Genomic DNA, 25,012 nt, shown 5'->3' with positions numbered 1-25,012 from the left:
GGACAAAAAGAACGGCCATCATTTTACAGAATTTCATGACCCAAAAAATTTTCGACCCTTTATATCTTCTACATTTATAGATCTGTGCACAAAATAACTATAGTTTATAATTGAGAAAAACAAAGTGTACAAGAGAACAAAATTCCATATCAATACGTGCTTCACAGTGGGAGATATAGAACGGCTATAATTTTACAGAATTTCATGACCCAAAAATTTTTTAACTTTTTATATCTTCTACCTTTTTAGATCTGTGCACAAAATAACTATAGTTTATAATTGTGAAAAACAAAGTGCAAACGAGAACAAAATTCCATACAGATACGTGGTTCACAGTGGGAGATATAGAACGGCCATAATTTTACAGAATTTCATGACCCAAAAAATTATCAACCCTTTATATCCTCTACCTTTTTAGATCTGTGCACAAAATAACTATAGTTTATAATTGAGAAAAACAAAGTGTAGACAAGAACAAAATTCCATACCAATACGTGGTTCAAGGTGGGAGATATAAAACGGCCATAATTTTACAGAATTTCATGACCCAAAAATTTTTTAACTTTTTATATCTTCTACCTTTTTAGATCTGTGCACAAAATAACTATAGTTTATAATTGTGAAAAACAAAGTGCCAACGAGAACAAAATTCCATACAGATACGTGGTTCACAGTAGGAGATATAGAACGGCCATAATTTTACAGAATTTCATGACCCAAAAAATTTTCAACCCTTTATATCTTCTACCTTTTTAGATCTGTGCACAAAATAACTATAGTTTATAATTGAGAAAAACAAAGTGTAGACAAGAACAAAATTCCATACCAATACGTGGTTCATAGTGGGAGATATAAAACGGCCATAATTTTACAGAATTTCATGACCCAAAAAATTTTCAACCCTTTATATCTTCTACATTTTTAGATCTGTGCACAAAATAACTATACTTTATAATTGAGAAAAACAAAGTGTATAAGAAAACAAAATTCCATACCAATACGTGGTTTGCAGTGGGAGATATAGAACGGCCATAATTTTACAGAATTTCATGACCCAAAAAATTTTCAACCTTTTATATCTTCTACCTTTTTAGATATGTACACAATATAACTATAGTTTATAATTGAGAAAAACAAAGTGTACACGAGAACAAAATTCCATACCAATACGTGGTTCGCAGTGGGAGATATAGAACGGCCATAATTTTACAGAATTTCATGACCCATAAAATTTTCAACCCTTTATATCTTCTACCTTTTTAGATCTGTGCACAAAATAACTATAGTTTATAATTGAGAAAAACAAAGTGTATACAAGAACAAAATTCCATACCAATACGTGGTTCAAGGTGGGAGATATAAAACGGCCATAATTTTACAGAATTTCATGACCCAAAAAATTTTCAACCTTTTATATCTTCTACCTTTTTAGATCTGTGCACAAAATAACTATAGTTTATAATTGAGAAAAACAATGTGTATACAAGAACAAAATTCCATACTAATACGTGGTTCGCAGTGGGAGATATAGAACGGCCATAATTTTACAGAATTTCATGACCCAAAAAATTTTCATCCCTTTATATCTTCTACATTTTTAGATCAGTGCACAAAATAACTATACTTTATAATTGAGAAAAACAAAGTGTATACGAAAACAAAATTCCATACCAATACGTGGTTCGCAGTGGGAGATATAGAACGGCCATAATTTTACAGAATTTCATGACCCAAAAAATTTTCAACCTTTTATATCTTCTACCTTTTTATATATGTACACAATATAACTATAGTTTATAATTGAGAAAAACAAAGTGTACACGAGAACAAAATTCCATACCAATACGTGGTTCGCAGTGGGAGATATAGAACGGCCATAATTTTACAGAATTTCATGACCCATAAAATTTTCAACCTTTTATATCTTCTACCTTATTAGATATATACACAATATAACTATAGTTTATAGTTGAGAAAAACAAAGTGTACAAGAGAACAAAATTCCATATCAATACATGGTTCACAGTGGGAGATATAGAACTGCCATAATTTTACAGAATTTCATGACCCAAAAAATTTTCAACCCTTTATATCTTCTATATTTATAAATCTGTGCACAAAATAACTATAGTTTATAGTTGAGAAAAACAAAGTGTACAAGAGAACAAAATTCCATATCAATACGTGCTTCACAGTGGGACATAAAGAACGGCCATCATTTTACAGAATTTCATGACCCAAAAAATTTTCGACCCTTCATATCTTCTACATTTATAGATCTGTGCACAAAATAACTATAGTTTATAATTGAGAAAAACAAAGTGTACAAGAGAACAAAATTCCATATCAATACGTGCTTCACAGTGGGAGATATAAAACGGCTATAATTTTACAGAATTTCATGACCCAAAAATTTTTTAACTTTTTATATCTTCTACCTTTTTAGATCTGTGCACAAAATAACTATAGTTTATAATTGTGAAAAACAAAGTGCATACGAGAGCAAAATTCCGTACCAATACGTGGTTCACAGTGGGAGATATAGAATGGCCATAATTTTACAGAATTTCATGACCCAAAAAATTTTCAACCCTTTATATCTTCTACCTTTTTAGATCTGTGCACAAAATAACTATAGTTTATAATTGAGAAAAACAAAGTGTATACAAGAACAAAATTCCATATTAATACGTGGTTCAAGGTGGGAGATATAAAACGGCCATAATTTTACAGAATTTCATGACCCAAAAAATTTTCAACCTTTTATATCTTCTACCTTTTTAAATCTGTGCACAAAAAAACTATAGTTCATAATTGAGAAAAACAATGTGTATACAAGAACAAAATTCCATACTAATACGTGGTTCGCAGTGGGAGATATAGAACGGCCATAATTCTACAGAATTTCATGACCCAAAAAATTTTCAACCTTTTATATCTTCTACCTTTTTAGATATGTACACAATATAACTATAGTTTATAATTGAGAAAAACAAAGTGTATACGAGAACAAAATTCCATACCAATACGTGGTTCGCAGTGGGAGATATAGAACGGCCATAATTTTACAGAATTTCATGACCCAAAAAATTTTCATCCCTTTATATCTTCTACATTTGTAGATCTGTGCACAAAATAACTATACTTTATAATTGAGAAAAACAAAGTGTATACGAAAACAAAATTCCATACCAATACGTGGTTCGCAGTGGGAGATATAGAACGGCCATAATTTTACAGAATTTCATGACCCAAAAAATTTTCAACCTTTTATATCTTCTACCTTTTTAGATCTGTACACAAAATAACTATAGTTTATAATTGAGAAAAACAAAGTGCATACGAGAACAAAATTCCATACTAATACGTGGTTCAGAGTGGGAAATATAGAACGGCCATAATTTTACAGAATTTCATGACCCAAAAAATTTTCACCCTTTTATATCTTCTACCTTTTTAGATCTGTACACAAAATAACTATAGTTTATAATTGAGAAAAACAAAGTGCATACGAGAACAAAATTCCATACTAATACGTGGTTCAGAGTGGAAGATATAGAACGGGCATAATTTTACAGAATTTCATGACCCAAAAAATTTTCAACCCCTTATATCAGTGGTTCTTAACCTTTTCATAGACGCGGTACACAATTATATGTATATATTTTTCTCGCGGAACACTAACATTAAATAATTTGAAATTCGGTATTTAGCAAGAACTTAAAATTAAATTCAAATTAAAAAAAAAGGAACAATTTTTTGTTTTCGTATCTTCCCTAAGTTTCTAAAATTCAATACATTTAAAATTGAAATTTCGTGGAACACTTGGACGATATTCGCGGAACACCGGTTAAGAACTACTGGGTTAGAGGCTAGACCCGCAAAGCTAAGATGTATTGCGGTACTAGGCTATATTCCTTTAACGGTTAATATGAGAAATTTGCAGTAATGTATGTTTGCTAGTCGCCACGGTAGCCGAGCGGTTAGAGGCTAGATCCGCAAAGCTAAGATGTATTGCGGTACTAGGCTATATTCCTTTAACGGTTAATATGAGAAATTTGCAGTAATGTATGTTTGCTAGTCGCCACGGTAGCCGAGCGGTTAGAGGCTAGACCCGCAATGCTAAGATGTATTGCGGTACTATGCTACATTCCTTTAAAGGTTAATATGAGAAATTTGCAGTAATGTATGTTTGCTAGTCGCCACGGTAGCCGAGCGGTTAGAGGCTAGACCCGCAAAGCTAAGATGTATTGCGGTACTATGCTACATTCCTTTAAAGGTTAATATGAGAAATTTGCAGTAATGTATGTTTGCTAGTCGCCACGGTAGCCGAGCGGTTAGAGGCTAGACCCGCAAAGCTAAGATGTATTGCGGTACTATGCTACATTCCTTTAAAGGTTAATATGAGAAATTTGCAGTAATGTATGTTTGCTAGTCGCCACGGTAGCCGAGCGGTTAGAGGCTAGACCCGCAATGCTAAGATGTATTGCGGTACTATGCTACATTCCTTTAAAGGTTAATATGAGAAATTTGCAGTAATGTATGTTTGCTAGTCGCCACGGTAGCCGAGCGGTTAGAGGCTAGATCCGCAAAGCTAAGATGTATTGCGGTACTAGGCTATATTCCTTTAACGGTTAATATGAGAAATTTGCAGTAATGTATGTTTGCTAGTCGCCACGGTAGCCGAGCGGTTAGAGGCTAGACCCGCAATGCTAAGATGTATTGCGGTACTATGCTACATTCCTTTAAAGGTTAATATGAGAAATTTGCAGTAATGTATGTTTGCTAGTCGCCACGGTAGCCGAGCGGTTAGAGGCTAGACCCGCAAAGCTAAGATGTATTGCGGTACTAGGCTATATTCCCCCGGTCTATACCTTTAATGGTTAATATGAGAAATTTAAAGTAAATAATATCTAAACATTTAGTCGAATATTAGTCTATATCGCAATTTGGTGTAAGAGAGGCACGAACAATAGACGCTGGTGTTTTAAAAGTACATCATTTTCAATAAATCGATTTTTTTTTTGTTCAATTAATAATTGACAACACTGAATAAGGTACAGATCCACCAGAAGGTGGTGGTACTTTGAATGGTCGACGTTAATAGGGCCACAGGACTCAGTATAGTTCGTCGCAACACTAATTATATCGCGTCGGTTATTACCCCTTAATTACACATTACAGAAAACCCCGCAACACACTTCACTACTAATACTACCGCAACTATTAATCCTGTTTTATTTGGAAAAAGTATTAATTAACTTTTTAATTGCCGTCATTAATTTATCACATGGCGGAAGTTCTTCGTTTTCAATAATAATAATCAATAAAAGAAAATTTGTTTAATACGATAAAAGGCAAAATATATTTTAATTTGTGAGTAGGAAGCCAAGTGAAGTCCAGTCTGTTGGCCAAAGAAGAAGACTTTTTGACCAGCCCAAAGTCTAAGCAGTGTCACATGAACTGTATGGACTGCACTTGATCCGACGATATCCAACACTCAAACCACTTTCCCACCGCTACAAATCCCTTGGTAGTAACTAACATACTTTGTCACTTATCTCAGAGAACGCCCTAGAACGTAATTTCCCAGACTTATTAGTCAAATAACAGCTTTTAATCTGTTCGCGATGTTTTAGAGAAAGAGTCTTCGGTTAAGTGGTTTCCTGTTTTGGAAATTTTCTTTTAATTCACTAAACCGGAACATGCCAACTGTCGTGGGTGGTAAATGGAGCCAATTTGGAATATTAAAACTTTCCGGTAGAGAGCAGTTTTATTGGAATTGATAGTGAAAAACTGCGTGAAAAATGGTAATGTTGAAAAACACCTAACTTTTCCTATTTAGAATTTCCCGAATTTTCTTTGAATTAAAGAGCATTTCCTACATGTATAAATATATAATTTTTTTTTTGTTTTTTGCAACAGACCCGATCAAATAGATCTGTAGAAGGCATTAGCAGGGAGGATTTTCCTGTTAGGGAGTGGTTATCCCTAATTTCTTGATCCAAGGTGAGCTGGGTAGAAGAATAAGGAGAAGGGAGGAAACAGGATTAGAAACAGAGAAGATTGGGGAATGAAGAGACCACCAGATCTGTCCCAGAACATGCCTTTAAAAAACCTTTTCAGTCTCAGCGTAAAATTCTCTGGACCTTCCCTCGAGAACCAATGGTGGTGATTCAGCAGGAAACCTACTCAAGTACAGAAGGAAGCATGATGTCACAGTGAACCATTCCAGGAAAAAAAATACAATTTTGCAAGTTTAGTATTAAAAAACCAAAATTGATACGCAGTGGTTACGGCGGAAGTTGGGAAAACCATAAAAAGGAAATTCCCACTTCATTTTAAGCCATTTTCTTCAACTTTCTGAATTTTCCAGCTGTATATAAATGCTCTTCACTTTTCTTTTTTTTGTTACAAACTTCACAAACTAAACTGAAATTTCACTTGATTTTTCGGGGTAATTTTCTTGTGCAAGAAATCTCAAACGAAAAACATTATAGACACATCCGGTTGCTCTCTACCTTTCTGTAATACTTCCCGTCTAGATTTTTTTCCGTCAAAAGAAATGAAAATCTAACTTTTTTTGGGGGGTCCTGGCGGAAAACTTGAAACGAATACTTGCTCTTCTCGGCTGTAGAGAGCAAGTGAACTTAATTTAATTAGCATACGTTCATAGTAATTAAAGTAATTCGAACGAGCGAACAGAACTACCTGTGCAATCTGGTGTCTGGAACTCGCTCCTTAATTTGATTAACTCATCCTGCAGCTCAGTGTTTGTTTTTTTATTGGGATGTCGGTCAATTAAACAACAAAAATCAACTGCAGGGATTTTTTGTTGTTTGTTTTTTTTAATTTGATCAAAAGGAATGTAGCAAAACCTGCGCTCCTTTATTCTTTACAGTAAAGGGAAAATAAAGACCGCCACCATCAGTTGTACCAACGTTTGCTCCTAAAATATTCTTCTTCTTATCTCTTTTTATGACCGTTAAATTAAAAATAATGATCCCCCCCCCCACTCTTTGCAAACTAGTTTCTGAACTATTTTAATTACTCTTTAAAAAAAAAATTACTCACAATAAAACTATTCCAAATTGTTGCAATAAACAAAATAATTAATAATAATAAAAGCCACAACTTCGTGAATCTTATTTCTAACTATGGGAGAATTAAATGGCTGTTTTTTATTGATTTTAATATTTTTAATCAAATTATTACCCTGGTCGGCGAAAATTGGTACCAATAATTATTTCCTTCACCCTCAGATGAATAACAGGCGTTGCTCGGAGACAAGCTATGTTGGGTCTTGATCTTGTCATCAAGACTGGACAGTTCCAATTTAGTATATGTACCGCCGAAGCGACATTAAGGAGTTAACACTCCTTTTATTGGTCCTGGAGATAACCAAGGACTAGGTTCGTGCGGCTGTCAGAGATTGGATCTGGAGAGAGAGCATGGAAAGAACTGGGTGATGTATCTTAGGGGATCAAACACAGAACGATGCCTTGGCTGTGTAAATGAAGAGCCAAAAAAGCTCTGTGCTTGGGCGGAAATCAGATTACTCTGATCACAGGCGTATTCACGGGGGTATGGTAGGTTCAGGAAAGCATCTGTACAAGGAGGGGGCTTATCAGCTCTGAATCTTAGTGCAGATTGTGCGAGGAAGAGGATGAAACGAACTCCGACTTGCTGTTCAATTTACACAGCAAGACTAAGATAGCCTTGGCTGAGTAAACAAAGAACCGAAGAGAGTCTGTGCTTGGGTAGAAATCAGATTACTCCAATCACAGGCCTAGTCACAGGGGCATGGTAGGTTCATGAAGCTTCTGTACAAGGTAGGGGCTTGCTAGCTTGGAACCGTTGTGCTGATTGTGTCAGGAAGAGGAGAAAACGGCCTCTCATTGAGCGGGTTGCGCTATGAAACCTCTGGAACTTTAAAAACCTAAGGAGATAGTAGCGCCAAAAGAACTAGTAGGGAAAATCCTCCACCTCTTTAGTAGGGGAGATTTCGTCTACTTGATCCAAAAAATTGGGCTGGCACAATAGGTCTCTTGTGGCTGCAGTGCCATGGGGAAATCAGATTACTCTGATCACAGGCCTATTAAAGCAGGGCATAGTAGGTTCAGGAAACATCTGTACAAGGTGGGGCTTATTAGCTCGGAACAGGTGGGCCGATTGTGTCAGGGAGAGGAGGAAATGGCCTCTCATCGAGCGGGTTGTGCTATGAAACCTTTGGTACTTTGAGATCAAAGGAGATAGTAGCGCCAAAAGAACTAGTAGGGAAAGTCCTCCACCTCTTTAGTAGGGGGAGGTTTCAACTACTAGATCCAAAAAATTGGGCTGGCACAGTAGACCTCTTGTGGCTGCGGTGCCATGGGGCGTAGGTCTCGCCCCGTTTCTAATTCTAATTCTGGACAGTAAAAGATATTCGTTCTTGTAATTGAATCTTCTGTCTTAAACTGCCCACCAATCTAGCTGTTCTCAAGCATTACGACTAAACTATAATGTTACCATTCACCTGAAGAAGACAACAACAGGTTTGGTAAAATGTTTAATTGTTTTTACTAATCTAATCAAAAATCTAATCACTACAAAATCTAATGTATAGTGGGCCCCCTCTCCTTAGTATCAATAAACCATGACTCAGAAATTGCTCAAAAAACTGTTCAGCTCTTTATTTCAAGAACTTACATCTCCTCCAAAAAGAAAATGTCGCCATGAATGGGTATCCAACATTAAGAAATGCAAAAAACGGTTCGGCAGCCTCAAAAACGCGGTCTGCCCATGCTTGTACCAAAACTTAGTCTACTCCAGCTTCTCACAAGGTCTTCGTTGTGCTTTGTTTTCACTAGGAGCGTGGTAAATGAGGAAATAATAAGTTTGGGTTTTCCGTTTTGAAAATTATAAGCTGAAATTACTTAATTCCCCTACCTTATTCACCACTAAAACACTATGAAAGTTCTAAGTAATGAAGTAATAAAGTTATTTGAGATGGTATTAGATAGATAAGGTTTAGAAAATAAAAGAACTGCTACTATAGTAACGACCAACTGAGGAAGTTTGTTTTCAAACTACTGTAGTTTGATGTATAATAGTTTTCGACCACAGATTGGAACTAGATTGAATGCATGTTAGTGAAGTGAAGCAAGTAAAGGAGGCAGTGGAAGGGCTTACAACGATATAGAAAGATCGATATGGTGTGCATCACGCTAAACTTGTGGCGGGTACTCAGTTTTTTTTTTTCCCGCCCCCGCGCAACCCGCTCTACAATATATTGCCATAACTATACTTATCACCTCCTCGTCATTCTTTCCACCATTTTTTTTTGTAAGGGGGGGCCATTACATTTTAATTATAAAACTATCGCGCCCTCCAATTAGTTTTCTTACACCTTTATCCTTTACTTTAGCGGGGAGTGGGGGAAACAATCTTAAAACTTAACTGGGTAACGAGCGGTTAGCCTTCTAGTCTCATTACTCCAGATCGAAATTTGATTAGAGACTGATTAGATGATAATCTTAGACCTTAAAAGCTACACTATTAAGAATTATATTTTGCCACTATTCTGGTGTACGCAAAATTGCTAAAAGAGGGGGGGTAAAAATCCTCCGTGCACATCCACACGACTTCCTCTTACTGCCAACCTAAAAAATGTTGACTCACCATATTTTCTCAAAATGCTTGAAACAAAAAATTCTTCTTACTAAAATTTTAGAAGGATTCAACCCTATTACTACCATAAAAAATGTCGAAATAATTTTTTTTTCAAAAAATCTACCTTTACCTCAGAATTTTTTAATAGTCTTCATGAAAAATCTTGAAAGAGTATGGATAGCAACAATATGACACTAGGAAAACTAGTTGTCTTAATATTTAACTACTTTACAAACTTCCTTCTTTTCCTTATTCACGATAGTTGAACTCAAACAAGTGTGTTCCAATATTTAACTGTGTAATTTTTTAATATTACTGTTAGCGAAGGGGGGCCGCCTTCTTAGTTGGGCAGTGTTGCGTACTGTTCAAACTCGTACATTACATTAGCAAACTTCTAATAATTATTGGGTAAACTGTTGTAAGTTGTCTGCAATTCTGCTGTACTTTGTTTTCCTAATACGAAATATTAATACAATATTAACGTCTAAAACAAAAACCGAGGAGTAATACTAACTATAAAACTATAGAACATGTATAATTATCTCTTGAATTTAATAAAAAGGTAGCTATTATTTAACTAGTAATTTTTGTTTTGTTAGGTTAGCTACACTGTTTTTTTTTTAGTAGTAACCCTTAATGTTTTAGTGAAACCTCCCACTCTCACTTTTACTTAGTATTGTTTTGGTTTCTATAACTTCTGTTTCTTTTTGTTGTTGTTATAGTGTATGTTACAAAAAAAAAAAGGATGAGGTTTTAGTAATTTTAGTGTTTAGCCCATACTTAGTAAACAATCCTTGTAACTAATTATATGGACTTAATATTTGGCAGAGTTTTTTTCTGGAACAACTCTTCCCCGTCCCCTTTCTGCGGCTGCTAAGTTGAAGTCGACTAGAATATTGAATTGTGTTGACCACAAAGTACATATTGGTTAACAATAGTTGGGATAGATACTCAGGTAAAGTAGTAATTTAATCACTTTTAAACTATTTTTTTAAATTTTTTTTTCTTCTTTTTTAATGATCGCGTTGTCTCTTTCCAGAATAAGTGGAGTGCTTGTGTTTTATGGTAGAATAGTGTTCTTGGCCTTGCTTTTTACACTACAGTCGAATCAGGCAATGTTTTGTACACACAGAAACGTGCAGATTCAATGATAAGAACCGAACCGAAAAGAGAATAATTGTCGCCAACTTCTCTTACAGATTCAGCCTGTCTCCAATATCGTAAGACAGCAGTCATCTTCAAGAACTCACCAGAGAGAATACCTGTCCTGGACTGGTTAAAGTCTAGTATTGTCGGCTCCTCTTATCCTATGTAAGAACACACATTTCCTTAACTTCTTAAGGAAGTGCAATGTTGCCAAAACCTCTAAATTCCAAAGGCTCCTGGGAGGGCTTCTTTTATTTCTTATTAGGATTAAATTTTTCGGATTACTGCCCAACGTTTAATTTACCTTTTGGTGCTCGTTATTGAAAAGTCTTGATCAGTATTAAATAGCCAACAATCTGTTAGGAGCTCAGCAAGGCTTGTTTCAATTACTTTTTTTCATATTTATGGCTTCCTGGTAGTTCAAACAAACTTTTTATAGAGCTTTGTTGCTATTTTCTGAACCAAAAAGTTTGTTATCAAAGAAAGTTCCCGCTTTTTCATTTTTTTAATACAGTCGACTCTCGATAATTCGAACTCTACAGCTGTTAACTTCGGTAAATCGAAAAAATTCAGTGTATTTAGATACGCTCGATAACTCGAAATCCTTTTCTCTTAACAACAGGGGGAGAGAAGGCTCTACAATTCGAAGGAGGCCGCTTCCCCTCTTTATAATTCGAATTTTCCCTAGTAATGTTTACTTCTCATTTTCCGCTTATTGTCCATTTCCTGCGTAATGTTTCCCTCCTCTCAGTCCAGTTTAACTTTCCAATTCTCTTTCTTAGTTTGTCACGATGGGGAAGTACTTCTCCCCTTACTGTGTCCCACAAAAAAAAAAAATTATCGCGGGCGCGGAAAGTGGTTCGAAACAAAAAGATATCGCCAAAACTTTCAATATTCCACCATCAACGCTTTCTACAATTCTAAGTCACTTGACTAAGTCAAGCCACATTGAAACAAAAAACTGTTCTTCATTTTCTTAATTAGGTACATATGTATATTATTATTTATTGAAATGTTAACATATATGCCGTTTTTTGTCGTTTTCATTATTTTTACTTTTTTACTTGAGGCTGTACATGTCTAAAACTTAGGTAAGCTCATACGTATTTTCAATATACGTATGTACATACATATATACATAATAAAAACTCTTAATAATTCGATTTTTTTCCCCTTCTTGATAATTCGAAGTCTCGATAATTCGAATTTTTTTGTAGTCCCTTGGATTTCGATTTATCGAGAGTCGACTGTATTCTAATTATTTATATCATTATTTTTAAAGAAATAAATAAATCAAAATAAAGGAGTAAATCAATGAAAAGAGACGGAGAGACCCGCAGAGAGTGAGATAGAGGCGGACTTTGAGGAGCAGGTTGGCTAAGTACTCTACACACTAAGTATATAAAGCGAGGTGTGTTAAAGCAGCCAGAGAGATGGTCTGTAGTGAAGAGGAGCAGTAAAGTTGTATCCAACGGGACCACCCACGACGTTAAGGAGCTCTAGTCGGTAAATAAGCGCGCTTTATCTCCACTGGAGGGAATGGCCCCGCTCGCATCATGCTCCTTCCAAATCTAACTTGGATACGTCAATATTGTTTATGATTTCAGTTAAACCCAAACAAACTCTTCTTTTATTCCTCCATCTTCCCCTTACAATGTACACTTAAGTAGACTCCACTACTCTTCGATTGCTGCAGAAAAATCGTGGTCGTAAATACACTTGCATACCGCTGCATTCCAAACCACTTGGTCGAGCAGAAATTGAAAAGAAAAGCCCAGTTAGAAAATTTTTATATTATCCAACTCTTTGGATTTTCCATTTTCAGGGGTCGCTGCCATCTTAAGGTCTTCTGGCTTTTGTCCACTAACCTGTACAGGAAACATCACAGAAAGTTCAAGTCTGATATTTTACTCAGGTGACGCTTGAGACACTCAGGTGTCCCGGTCAATCTGAGATACCCCATTCTACTGAGTCGATTTTCCGACAGCTGCAGTTTTCTTTTCTTTTTTGTTTAATGTAGTGCACTAAGCAGGGCGCCCCAAATAACTCGAAAAGCTCCTTGTTCTTCAGTTTCATGGACCGGACCAAATACCTCTATCTAAACTATCTCAGAATACTCGAAATAAATTCATTCAACTTAAACAATACCCAGCTCTTCCTTCCATGCGCTAAGTATCCTCTATACACTCTCTTCATGACAGGATGGTTTTATTTGTACGTGATGGCGATCTGAAGCTAGGATCATTAATTAAAGATCTACTTTTAAATACTTTAAATTCTACGAGGTTGTCCTGTAAGCCTACTGCCATCGCGACACAGAGGGTCTATTACACCTCCCTCAATAGTTAGAGCACCTCATTCAGTCTGGCTCCTGGGCAAAGCATCGAATCATGAGGATTTTTCTTCCCCGAAGAGCCGAACGTTGAAACCAGCTAGCGCTTCACACTGGCCCAAAACGTGAAGTGCTTTGAAAACCATTCCTTTGATATTGGCTTCTACATCGCTCTCTTCTGTTACCAAAACACCTGGAGAATTTTACAGCGACAGAATCTGTGAACATTAATATGCACCATGTTCTCTCTACTAACCTGAGTTTCATTAGTCTTCATATTCTCTGATTAATGCACTGAAAGGATTACGTCGATGTGTTCTACATCTTGTTGCATGTAGATCGGATGGCTTGTTTGCTCTCCTTGACTCAGCCCATTGTAACTTGAAAATTACCCGACAATTGTTGGCCGTTATTTACCTGAATCCTATTATTCTAGGTCCCGGTTATTGTTGAGTAGACAATTCTTTAACTGCCTCAATTCTGGAAGGAAATCTGTTACTTTTTTTCACCTTCTTGAGCATCTTCTGAAGAGATCTATTCCACAAAAGAGATGTCCCAAGGAAGGAGAGGTGTCTTAGATTCGGTTTCATTTCCTTTCTCGCCAACATGTTCCAGCTCCAAACTGAGATAACTATATTATCCGCCGCATTCTCATATTGTGAGGCAGGGACTTAATGTGCAGCCTGATTATCGGCTAGAATTACGATCTCTTGATTCCGATCGAAGTTAAACGCATCGCGTCTACCTGCTGCAGGAATTGCCACCTCTAGTTGCCGGCAGGAAGGAAGTAGTGCGTGCTTTTCATTTCATTGAATTAATTTTCCTTTCTTTGATCGTACTAATATCCTCAGCTTGGACTAATTACTTTTCCAAATTCTTCTTTCAAAAAACAAAATCTAATATCGATGTATGAAGTCCATGCAACAGCGTGGGGCGAACGATTTAGTAAATTAAACATAAATTAACCTTCGCTCTATTATGTTTGCTAAAGAACTGAGGAGAACAAAGCATTTTATAAACTGTACACACAAGAGCAACACTGTTATCAGGTGGAGAGGTTATAGCCGAGGTTATAACTGGAGTACAATGGACGATTGAAATATTGTTGACATAATAGTGTGATGGTGGAACAATAGAGCGCGCTGGTGTGTTGCCAACAATGAACCAATTTCTGTATCTATCAGCTGCGAGAGGAGCTGTCACGTTATAACATATACCCTACACCATCCTCAACTTAACCTATACCCTTCGACATCTCACACCTGGTTTATTTAACTAACTAGCGCCAATGTACCCTATGTTTTTCGTTTCGTTTTATTTTTTTGCCTATTTAATAGTAAGTATTTTAATGCAACATTTATCGACATTAAACATTTAAATCGATCTTGGGAAAAATTACTTCTGAGCGTAACACAATCCAAAACTGCCCATAGAATATGTCAAATTTGTTTCATGGCCCCTACGTCTTCCAGAATCTCCTCTTTTTTTAAGTGAAATCTAACAACCTTAAAGACGCTTAAATTCACGAATGTGGTTTGCCGCGCTGACGGCATCGTCTTAGAGAGAGTATCAGTAGATTACTGGTGCTTCTACAATATTCTGAGGTAATTTGGTCTTTAAATTTTCAATGTTACATCTTTACAGACGCTGAAATGTATCAATATATGATAATAAAATATCTACCGCTGTAATATTCCAAAATATATAATATTTAAAAGAATTGTGTACTATATATTATGTATTTTTTGTTTTAATAACGGGATTGACTACCGAGGCCATTAGCACCCCATATGGCCTAGGTACCATCCCTTATTCGTAACAATATCCCGAGTTATTGTGCCAATAATTCTTCATTAAACTGAGATGAACGTTACTTGTTTCTTTACTTCCCTCTGAGGCTGGAAACATAGTGGAGCGGCGAGCAAAGCGGCGATGATAGCTGCTTCAGATCAAAGAGAGCGACGAGCAGCGAGCAAAGAGTCGCATGCACATAGTGACGAGCTTAGTCGCGTTCTCCTTTTGACAAAACAAGATGGAAGAACTATTTCTATACGGAAATTCTTCCTTTAAAATTTGGTATTTGCAGCAGCTTAGTAGTAGGAGCTGCAGTGTTCCTTGATATAAATAAGTCTAGAAATGAACTTGGTGAATTTCATCACTTGTACCAACAACTTCGGGAGCATCCGGCAAGTTTCATGCGTATTTTCGAATGTCTATATCAACATTTGATTACATACTAGCCCAGTGTAACCCCATTAATCCTAGCAGTTACTTTAAGGTTAGAAAAGAATAAATAAAAACAAAATAGAAATATATGCAGATAAAAAGAAATTAGTCAATTAAAAAAACAATAATTTTATTAAATCACTACTCCATGATTTGTCGTAAATTAATGTTGTTCATCTGAAAAACTGGAGTAGTACGACGCTACAGCAGAAGGATTGGAGAATTCGTTCTGATCAGAAGTAGTAAGACGAGAAAATGTAATTTAATTTTGCCTAGTATTTAGATGAAAGTTAGCATTAAGGGATTGAGAACCAAATTAAAATGTAGCAAAAATTACCTGAATTCTCCATTAACTACTAATTGTTAATTAATTTTAACAATTAATTATTAATTGTTAAAAACTGTTGTAGCTTCGCAAATACTGCGGTCCCACAGAGGTTTCTTTAAATAAACTAAACCAATAAATGTATCAATATCCATAACCTATGAGCAAATAACCTTTACAAATTGAGCGCGATGAGAGCGAAGAAATCAAACATGTCATAACGCTTTGCTCCACTCTTTATAGATAGCGTTGCTCTATCCTCCACTATGCGCGGTCCCATACGGTTAACTTGTGTTTGTTTTCGCCGCTTTGCTCGCCGCTCCACTATGTTTCCAGCACTATGTCACCAAATAACTAAATAACTTTTTGAATAATACTTGAAATAACTAATGCTCTAATCATCAGATAAGTAAGAAAGTCTAGCAGTACAGAGTACAACTATATTCTCATATTTAAACGAATAACTCCGGAGTGTTTGGAAGTTGAAATTACCAGATCTAGCTTCAGAGAAAAAAAAAGTAACCTCAACTTTTACAGAGTTCTAACCTACAATCAATAGAGCCGGGTGCACGGTGGCGAACTCTGCCAGAGCTCCAGTAAATATTACCAGATCGCGTGCTCATGGTCCAACGACCGTGTTCACACGAAATAGATAACCAACCTAATAAACATTGAATGAAGTAAATAATAATATATATATTTTTTTCTATGTCCATTCACTCGTACGTAATTATTCTTTTAACTAGAAAATATCTTCATTAAATGTTTATTGATGCGGTGTCATGAAGGTGTGAAAACTGCTTTGCTTGATATCGTCAGTTCTGCTAGCAAGTCGCATTGGACTCCATGAAAGTGGCCAAATTGGTAAGTTGTCAAATAGGAACATCCTTCAGGTACTTCAAAATGTTCTACTATAATAATCTACCGCTCTAAAATTCCTTAGTCGATTAATCGAACTGAAATTCATCGATTGATTCGATCTACATCAATTTAATTTCAGTAATTTTTTTTTGTTCACCGATCCGGTAAAGCCATGGAGGATATTTAATAAAGATGTTAGCGGAAGTGTGTTTACTTTTTAATACAACAAAGAGGTATCCCTCAAACTGCAAAAATCGGAACAATGTATGTACACTCCTAATCTAATTCCCTTAATATATGTGCAATTTCGAATCCTTTGAGGCGTTCAAGCAAGAATGTTGGATGTCTTCCACACAGTTGAAGATGTGTTTAGAAATAGAGATGGAATGACTGGTTTAGGAAAATGCGGGGAAAAATGGGTATCTCAATAGGAAGTCAAGAGTTCTCTAAAACTAGTTCATTTTCCAATTTAGCATTAAATGTTATCTTCCAGCGAACTTCTTGCAAGCGGCATTGAGATAGGAACATCTCATCGATCATGTCCAAAAGTTTCTGCGGATGAATATAGGGTTCATCCAGACTATTTGCGTCTAAAATAGAATCCACACGTCCCCGAAATCTTATCATCTGGAGTGCAGCTTAACGTCGATTCTAATTCCGGCCTTAATCCTTGGACCTGTCAGATCCTTGTTGACTTCTCAGTCAGACTTTATTAAATTAGAGGGATTCGCAAGCCTCATTACCGCTTTATAAGGGATACACTCACATTCTGTTCCTGGTAGATGCTTAGAAGAAGTGAAAACTAATAGGCCGCTAAACTTATGCACACCAGCAATCCAAGTAAAGCAATGAAGTGAGCGGACATACAAAACAGCTGCTCTTATGCACCTTCCGGAATAATGTGTATAATTTAGAAGGCAGTTAAAGAAGAAGCAGAAGAAGAAAGAGACGCAGTGGTGGGAAATAGTGCCGCTAAGGCTGGTTAGCTTGGCGAGAAAGGTGTCAAGACAGCGTCCTGGCGCTCCCTCAGTCCGAGCGTTAAACACTAACATTAGCTAAGACGCCCCCTACGGCCCTGCAACACTTAATTCATCATACCTACTAGTAACATGAACCCTCCGTATACGTGGAGACCACAGTCCGCTGTTGCTGTAGCATTCCTTCTTCAATTATTTTTCTATAGGTATATTTATGGTTTATATACTATGATTATGTAAATATTAAAAGCGTTGTGAACATAGAAGCTGATTCAGTTAGCAGTGATATTTCGGCTATAACTCCAATAAGGGTAACCTCTCCTAATAAACAAATCTCCAAGTGATACATTAACAAGGTTATAGTTACATTAAAACAATACATAATTACACAAAAGTATAAACTTGCCTCAAACAGGTAACAGAAGTCTTATTTTGCTTTTAATTAGCGCGTAAAAATGACAAAATCATTAGCGAGAAAGTCACAAAGAAGTGGAAAACTATCCAGTAAAATTCTTAACCAATAAAAGAAACTGAAAAATATTTAACCTACCTAGCGAACTGCCTAGGAACTATATTTTGTTCCTGTTTTTAAATTGTCAATAAAATTTACTGTAAAAATTTTTGTGTAAATCATACAGCAAAAACTTGGAAAATGAATACAGCTCAGCCTAATGATTTCGCCAAAATACCATAACTTCAATTAGAAAAAATTACATTTTATCGACATTCAATAACTTTTAGAACCATCGTTTTGTGCCACCAAATAATAGATCTACCAAAACAACGTTAAACAATGTTTTAAGGGGGGTCGCTTAAACGTCGTTATAACCTTTCGGTAAATTGGAAATTCTTGATAACCTATTTTGACCACATCTTATTGTTACGTTGCCCAGATGACAGTAGAATTATTAAATTAAAACTTTATGTAATTTTCTATTTCTGATATAATCGTAAGCTAACTACAAATAATATGATTCCAAAACGTCCTTTTTACGTGCAGTTAGAGGAATTAAAAAACATATTTTTTGGGTTAAAATCCTGTAAGCGTATAATATTGTTACGTATTATAATCAGCCTTAGCATTGTTACACGTGAACATTTGGTATTAAGATTGTTACAATGAGATAGCGATAAGGTGTTGCGGTCAATTTGCCGTGTTCTATTCAAATAATATGCTCTGTTCAAGTTAATAACCTCGGCAATTAAACAAAATGACTTGATCATTATTTCAAACGTTCAAAAAAAAAAAAAAAAATGTTTACATTATAATATTTTAAGCATATTGTTAAACACAGCTTGATTCTGGGTAAAAAGAAATTAAACAATTCTTTCCTTATCTAAGTAATAAATTAAAGGCACAACTTCTTCTTTCTGCAATGCAAAATAATGGCAATATTATTAGACTAAATTTAGCAAAGCAAGTTCACATTATACAAGTCATTTAATCACTTTTTGTGTGCTTAATAAGCTCTCATTTTTTACATTATTCATATAAAATAATTTAATGCTGGAAGTTAGTTGTAATAATTAGTTAGAATTCAATCAATTAATTAGTTTTAAATGCAAACTCATACAGACAAATATTGTGAAAATATTTGGCAACTCTGTTCTGTAACCTACAAGAAACCTTCGTACATTATGGTCTAATATCGCATTGTTGTGACAAGTTGCAGGCGGTATTGAATATTTTTGCTGAATATACTCCAAAAATTAAATCTAACTACTATGATAGCAACTAATCAACATCAGGATTACGTACCCTGGCCAGCAGTTACGGAACTAGTTTACTGTAAGTACAATAAACATCCGTATAAAAAAATACTTTAAAAAAGTGCAATATACTCGTATGTTAGCAATTTGTAATTAGTTTCTTAATTTTTACCTTTCTAAAGTTCAAAATTAATCCAGATTCAAATACTTACCTAACATTCAGCGTGTAGCCTTTTCGTCTTATAGAGTATATCTTCTGAATTATTGAAACGATTGCAGAAAGAATTTATTATTGGCTTATGGGAAGAGTTTAACCTCGATTAAGTTGCATTACTTGATGCATTAAGATGCATGACTCGAATGAAACGTAGGCTTGCCTTACTTGTGCAATAAATAACTATTCTGTGACATCGTAAGATCTTTTTTTTTTTTTTCATTTTTATCCTAATTGCTGCTTATCAAAAATCAATTACTTTCAAGCAATATTTCGATCGTATTACTTTAAATTAGATTAAAACCTTATAGAAACAAAAAAAAAAAATTATTAACTTCTGTCACTAACTTTGTAAAAGTAGTAAGTGAATGTAATTCATCACAAAATTACATCTCGCCAAGTGTAATGCGAGTAGTAAATTACACTACTAACTGCCTTACAACTGCTTAATATCCCATTATTACATAACTATACTTTAATACCTTCTACTCATCGTGTAGCTTACTTCTACTTCTCCTTATTGCTCGTAGTAAAGGAAGTATTGGAATCGTGTAGATAGAAAATTTTTGAGTTCATCAGAAATACCCGTTTTTAAGCATTTAAGTTTTACTTAAAGGTTTTTTTAAGGTTTACTTAAAATTGGTTGTTATAACTTGGTCTCTGTTTACCTCAGAAGTTCGATATTTCACTAAGGCTGCCAATTTTTCAAAGTTACCCACAGGTTTTTAGCGAACATTTGCCAAACTGAATTACCGCTTCTACTGAATCAATGGTCCAGATTGCTGATATTTTCTCGCATACGCTTCCAAAGATTTGCTGTTGACTTAGTTAGCGTATTTCCCGCCAGTAGTACTATGAAGTTAATTTGAGATATTTTCTCGGTAAAATTCATTAAGGGCACTTTCTTTTACTTTTCTTTAGAAGAAAATGTGGAACCGTGAAAATTTATTTTGTATTGAGTGTCTTCCACCTGAAGTGTACGAGTTGAGGCCCCCTGAGAATGGAGAGAGGATTTCCCAGAGTCCATGTGAAAGTATCTACTTTATCTTGAAACTCAATCTCACAGGAAGTTCAATTTGATATTTCAATACTTTCCTCTTAAGTAACTAAACGGAAGTCTTCGAATTTCCCGTGATATTGTTACATTTAAATATTATAGAACCATTTGCGAGCTATAGTGTACCAAATTAAAAGGAAATCATAGCAGCAGTTTTTTATTAAATCTTAACAATCTAGATGAATGTATGAAATGTCCGGTTTACCAGCCTGATTTCAAATTTGATATCCGGCATAAAGTTTTGGCGGAAACCATAGAAGCGGAAATAGCCTTAACTGAGTGGATTTTCCAGATTTTTTTTATAGATTTAAATTTCAATTGATATTTTGCGTTTGAGTGTACCGCGTAGTTTATTTGAATCATTTTTCTTGATAACAATGAATACATGGACTCTTCGAAGCAATTTCTTTCTCACCTTATGCTTAAGATAAAGTATACATATTAGAAAGTAATCAAATGAAGTTATATGCCTATTTTTGGCGTGAGCTTCATGACCAGCTATCCCAATGAGGTGTTGCGGAGCTAACATACCACATATATTTCTCATTAAATGAAATCCAAGACCCTAGACCAGGGATCGAACCCAGTAACCGCAATACATCTTAGCTATGCTTTGCGGGGGCCGCTAACCGCTCGGTTACCTAAGCAAGTATCCTATTATTTCGTTGCGAATGCTCTTTTTATTTCGTTTACTCTGTTCTTTGAGCGCCGATATCTGGGGAGTCTAGAGTACCTTAGATTAGATGCTACAATTTTGACCGAATTGGTGAATTTATTTCCAACTTATTTGATATTAAACTAAATTGTAATATTATCCTAAGAGATAATCCCATTTCCTGAGCGAAGTGTTCTTGTTAAGTCCAAAAATTTACTTCACTTCTGTTTAGCCAAAATGTGACCAACGGGTGCCTAAAATGCTGAAATATAGAAATGTTCCCTCCTTTCAATAATAAATTCTTTCATAGAAACTAACCGAGACTTCCGTCTGTAGTTGTGAGTAGATTATATTGCCGTAACTGTACAGTTCATGTGAGAAAGCGGCTTAGAAATAATTTCGGATGCATGATCAACTAAATCTAGTTAGATATTTTTTTAAAAAAACTATAGAAAAACTAAACTTTCATAGCGAAAAAGCCGTAAAATATATTATTGCAAGCCTTGAGTTAGAATTCAAGATACGCCGTAACCTGAATGTATAAAACGATAATATCAACTTCTACTAAAAAAAACTGATGGCGATTAAATAACCGGTATTAATAATTGTTATATCAATAAAATTACATTCTACAGAAGCGGCCGCCCGGTCTTGGATTAGCAAAAGATGTTTGTCGGCACTTTCTCGGGGAAAAAAAAATTTTTTCTCTCTTTTTCTAGGTTTTTTGAGTGTACGACTATTTTGAGTTTTCCCCCCACGAATAAGGGTGCTACACTGTTACCACAAAATAATAAGAAATAATTATGAAATATTAATTGCGCTGTAGAATACTATAAAAATACGTTATTGTTTTTAAATGAGTTAATATTTTCATTAATACTTTGTAAAAAAAAAGAATTAGGTTTTTTTTTTTTAAAGCATAATGAATGAGAAAAGTGTTTACTTCTAAAAACTTTTTATTTTTTCGTAAAACTGGGAAAGTGAAAGAATTTTTAAATTATTATAATTAATTTTATTTTTCTAGAAAATGGTCACAATGTTTGTTGGGTGTACAGAAATACTTAAAAACACATAAATCGTAAAGTACCAATATTCTGAGCATTTCATTTAGATGTCACGTCTTGAAATTATTAAGTTTATAGCGAGCTTCTCCAAAATAGCACCAATAATTTTCTTAAAATAGTAGAGTGAACTTTTACCGAAGTCAATTACATTTAGTAAGCTTTCGAAGTTTTTTTTTTAAAAAAAGAAACTTTTAAGAATTGTGGTAATGTTACCCAGAGTTCCGTAATTATATTAACAGCTGTTCTTTCGAAACTAAATTAACAAAATTTGTCCTGCAATTTTATTCACACTCAAAATAAAAAAAACTAACTCCCGCGATGAGAGAATTGAAATGAAATTAAAAATGCTAACTCTAAAAACAAATAAAAGTAAAAGTACAAATTTACCTGAACTTGGTCGATCGGAATATCTCGTACAATAAACCCAAGCTGGCCAAACTGTTTCAGAATTTGCAGTTGTTGATTTCTCTTCAGCCGCTGTTGTTGTTGTTGTTGTTGTTGTTGTTGACGAGTTAAGATTTTCCACATTTTTCACACCAAATTCTGGTCTAAGTATATTTTCAATACTAAATTTCAACAGTTTATCTGCTTGTGGTTGATCAGCGGTTACCGTTGTCGGAACTCTCGCAGTGTCTTTCTTTTGTAGTATTTTAACTTCATCCGTTTTGGTTACAATTTCCGACACTTCTACCATGATTGATTGTCGTTTGTGTAATTTTTTTGTTCACTTATTTTATCACTTAATTTATTTAAAAAATCCTTACTAAAACACTCATTGTCTTTTATATTGATTTAAAAAACTATGTGAACAAAATTCTTGGGGCCTAATTTTGGAAATTAACAAAAAAGAAAAAACTATAATTGAGCTTCTATTAATTAAATAGAGATTTCACGTATTTTATGTGTTTGTTTAAATTAAAACGCACTGATTAAACCCCTTCCCCGGTACCAGGGGGCGGGCAGTTTGGATGCTGTGGACAAATGCGGAAAAATCTTCCTTTCTTTTTTTTTCTTTTGGAAGAAGCAAAAATAAACCCTTATTTTTTGAGGTGGGTCCACCTCAGCCGGATGAGACGGAAGTTTTATGGACGCGCACATACACACGTACACACACACGCGCGCGCACGAAAGACCCGGACGAGGTGGTTTCCTAGGCGGGAAGCGTGGAGTGGTTTGCTTATTTGAAACGAAGGGAAAATTTATCAATAAGTTATGGGCGGGGCGGAGCCCGTACAAAACCGTGGGGTACCGGTAGGGTTGTGTTTGGGTTAGCGGCGCGGCACCAAATGGATCCAAGAGGGGCGGCCCGCCTAGAAATGGTAGGGGTTTTAGGTGAAGCCAAACGGGGGATTTCACTTAGCCAATCATTTTCAACGATGGGTGTGGTATAATGCTCCCCACTCTTTGGGGGGTTTTTGCCCAGTTTTCACTGGTTGTAACGCGTAGTGTAGTAGGGGGTTATAACTCGGACTACTTCCTCTTCCTTTGGACGCGCGCCCTCTCCAGGATTTTCCCTCCTCCCTCCCCCACAACCCTCCCAAGCAGGTTATTACAAGAGTACGATGGTATAACCTTCTCCTAGTTAAATAAAAACAAACTCTCTTATCAAAATGAAAACATCCCACTCTGATTGTGCCACGCGGCAGAAAAAAAAGACACCTCGTTAAAATGCCACAGCCAACTGAATTGAATGTTCGTGCATCGAGATAGTTTCCCTCTCCCGCGCAAAGCTTCCAAAGTATACAACACTAACAAAAAAAAAATCTGCACCCCCTACTCCAATAATTTTTTTATTTTTTTTATTTATCCTGTAGGCGTGTTTGTAATTCAAATTTCCTCTCCCAGTCACCACCCTAATATAGTAATAAATCAAACTTGAAATTTTTTGACTTTACCGTTTATTTGTTTAAGAAATGAGCACATTGAATTGGAGCCGTTATTTATTGCTTTTTTAAACGTGCAATCTGCCTTATTGATCTATCACATTGTGGCGAGAAGTCGCGTTCACTCCATACTCACACAAGCTTTAGCGTAAACGATCAAAAAAAATCATTCGAAGCTCGCAAACACCTTAGATTTCTCGCACACAACAACTAAAGATAGAAACACAACATACAGACAAACTTGATTAACTTCGACGTCTCTCAGGTGCGTTCAAATTGGTCAAACCACGCAACATTTGAATAAAAGAATAATAGACAAACTAAGAAGACTAATTTTGTTTAAATTACATTTTGAAAAGAAAAATGCAGGTCCTTTACTTTGCAATTATTAGATCATTTCAATAAGCTTAAGAATTGTGCCTGGACACTGCTGACTCTAGTAGATGGTGAACATTGTGGCTTGACCGAGGAAAAGACAAACTCGCTACGGACTTCCTCTAATGAAGGCTTTGCTAAGAGCGAAGTTTTCCCTAAGTTAGCCGTAGATATGCTCATGGCGACAGAAACGCCTTTTAAGCAGCTTTAGGACTTGCTTGAGAACCAATTGGTGAACTTTGGATAATTAGGGGAATGTTAGGTCCATGATGGTAGAAAACAAAGGGGGGCCCTCTTTTATTCTTATTCTTGGTGTGGCCCCCCATATTCTGTAGTACCACTAAGTGAGATGAATGGCTAAAATTCTGTCTTTTCGAGAAATTCCTCAACAGAAAGTCCAATTCACTGAATGAATTTTTCACTTCTTCTGAGTTTTTTTCAAAAATGCCTTCAATGCCTTAATAGTTTTAAGGCTTCAGCGGATGTAATAGATAGGTTTTGAAACTTCGCGCTCAAAGAAAATGCATTAGAATTTT

The 25,012-nt window shown here is 35.5% G+C and overlaps 1 protein-coding gene and 1 long non-coding RNA gene across 4 annotated transcripts in view; one reads left to right on the top strand and one right to left on the bottom strand.

Moving 5' to 3' along the window:
• Positions 1 to 23,505, bottom strand: part of LOC141454464 (homeobox protein E60-like) — a 103,333-nt gene extending 79,828 nt beyond the window's left edge. The window contains exon 1 of one of the 2 annotated variants that reach the window (XM_074128708.1): positions 22,606 to 23,505. In XM_074128708.1, the coding sequence (XP_073984809.1) occupies positions 22,606 to 22,912 (307 nt within the window). In that variant the 5' untranslated portion in view covers positions 22,913 to 23,505. The remainder of the gene's footprint in view (positions 1 to 22,605) is intronic. The other variant, XM_074128709.1, reaches the window with a different exon arrangement.
• LOC141454467 (uncharacterized) lies at positions 16,693 to 22,234 on the top strand. Of its 2 annotated transcripts, XR_012458725.1 has the most exons (3): positions 16,693 to 17,933; positions 19,186 to 19,307; positions 22,179 to 22,234. It is a non-coding gene; the product is annotated as an uncharacterized lncRNA (long non-coding RNA). The 2 variants fall into 2 exon arrangements; XR_012458724.1 differs by lacking the exon at positions 16,693 to 17,933 and having other exon boundaries at positions 18,538 to 19,307.
• Positions 23,506 to 25,012: the final 1,507 nt, after the last annotated feature.

Source organism: Rhodnius prolixus, unplaced genomic scaffold (assembly GCF_049639745.1).
Source record: "Rhodnius prolixus isolate KJV_2025 unplaced genomic scaffold, Rpr scaffold_9, whole genome shotgun sequence".
Taxonomy (NCBI): domain Eukaryota; kingdom Metazoa; phylum Arthropoda; class Insecta; order Hemiptera; family Reduviidae; genus Rhodnius; species Rhodnius prolixus.
The sequence above is the reverse complement of the archived record's forward strand: the minus strand, read 5'-3'. Positions and strand labels throughout refer to the sequence as shown.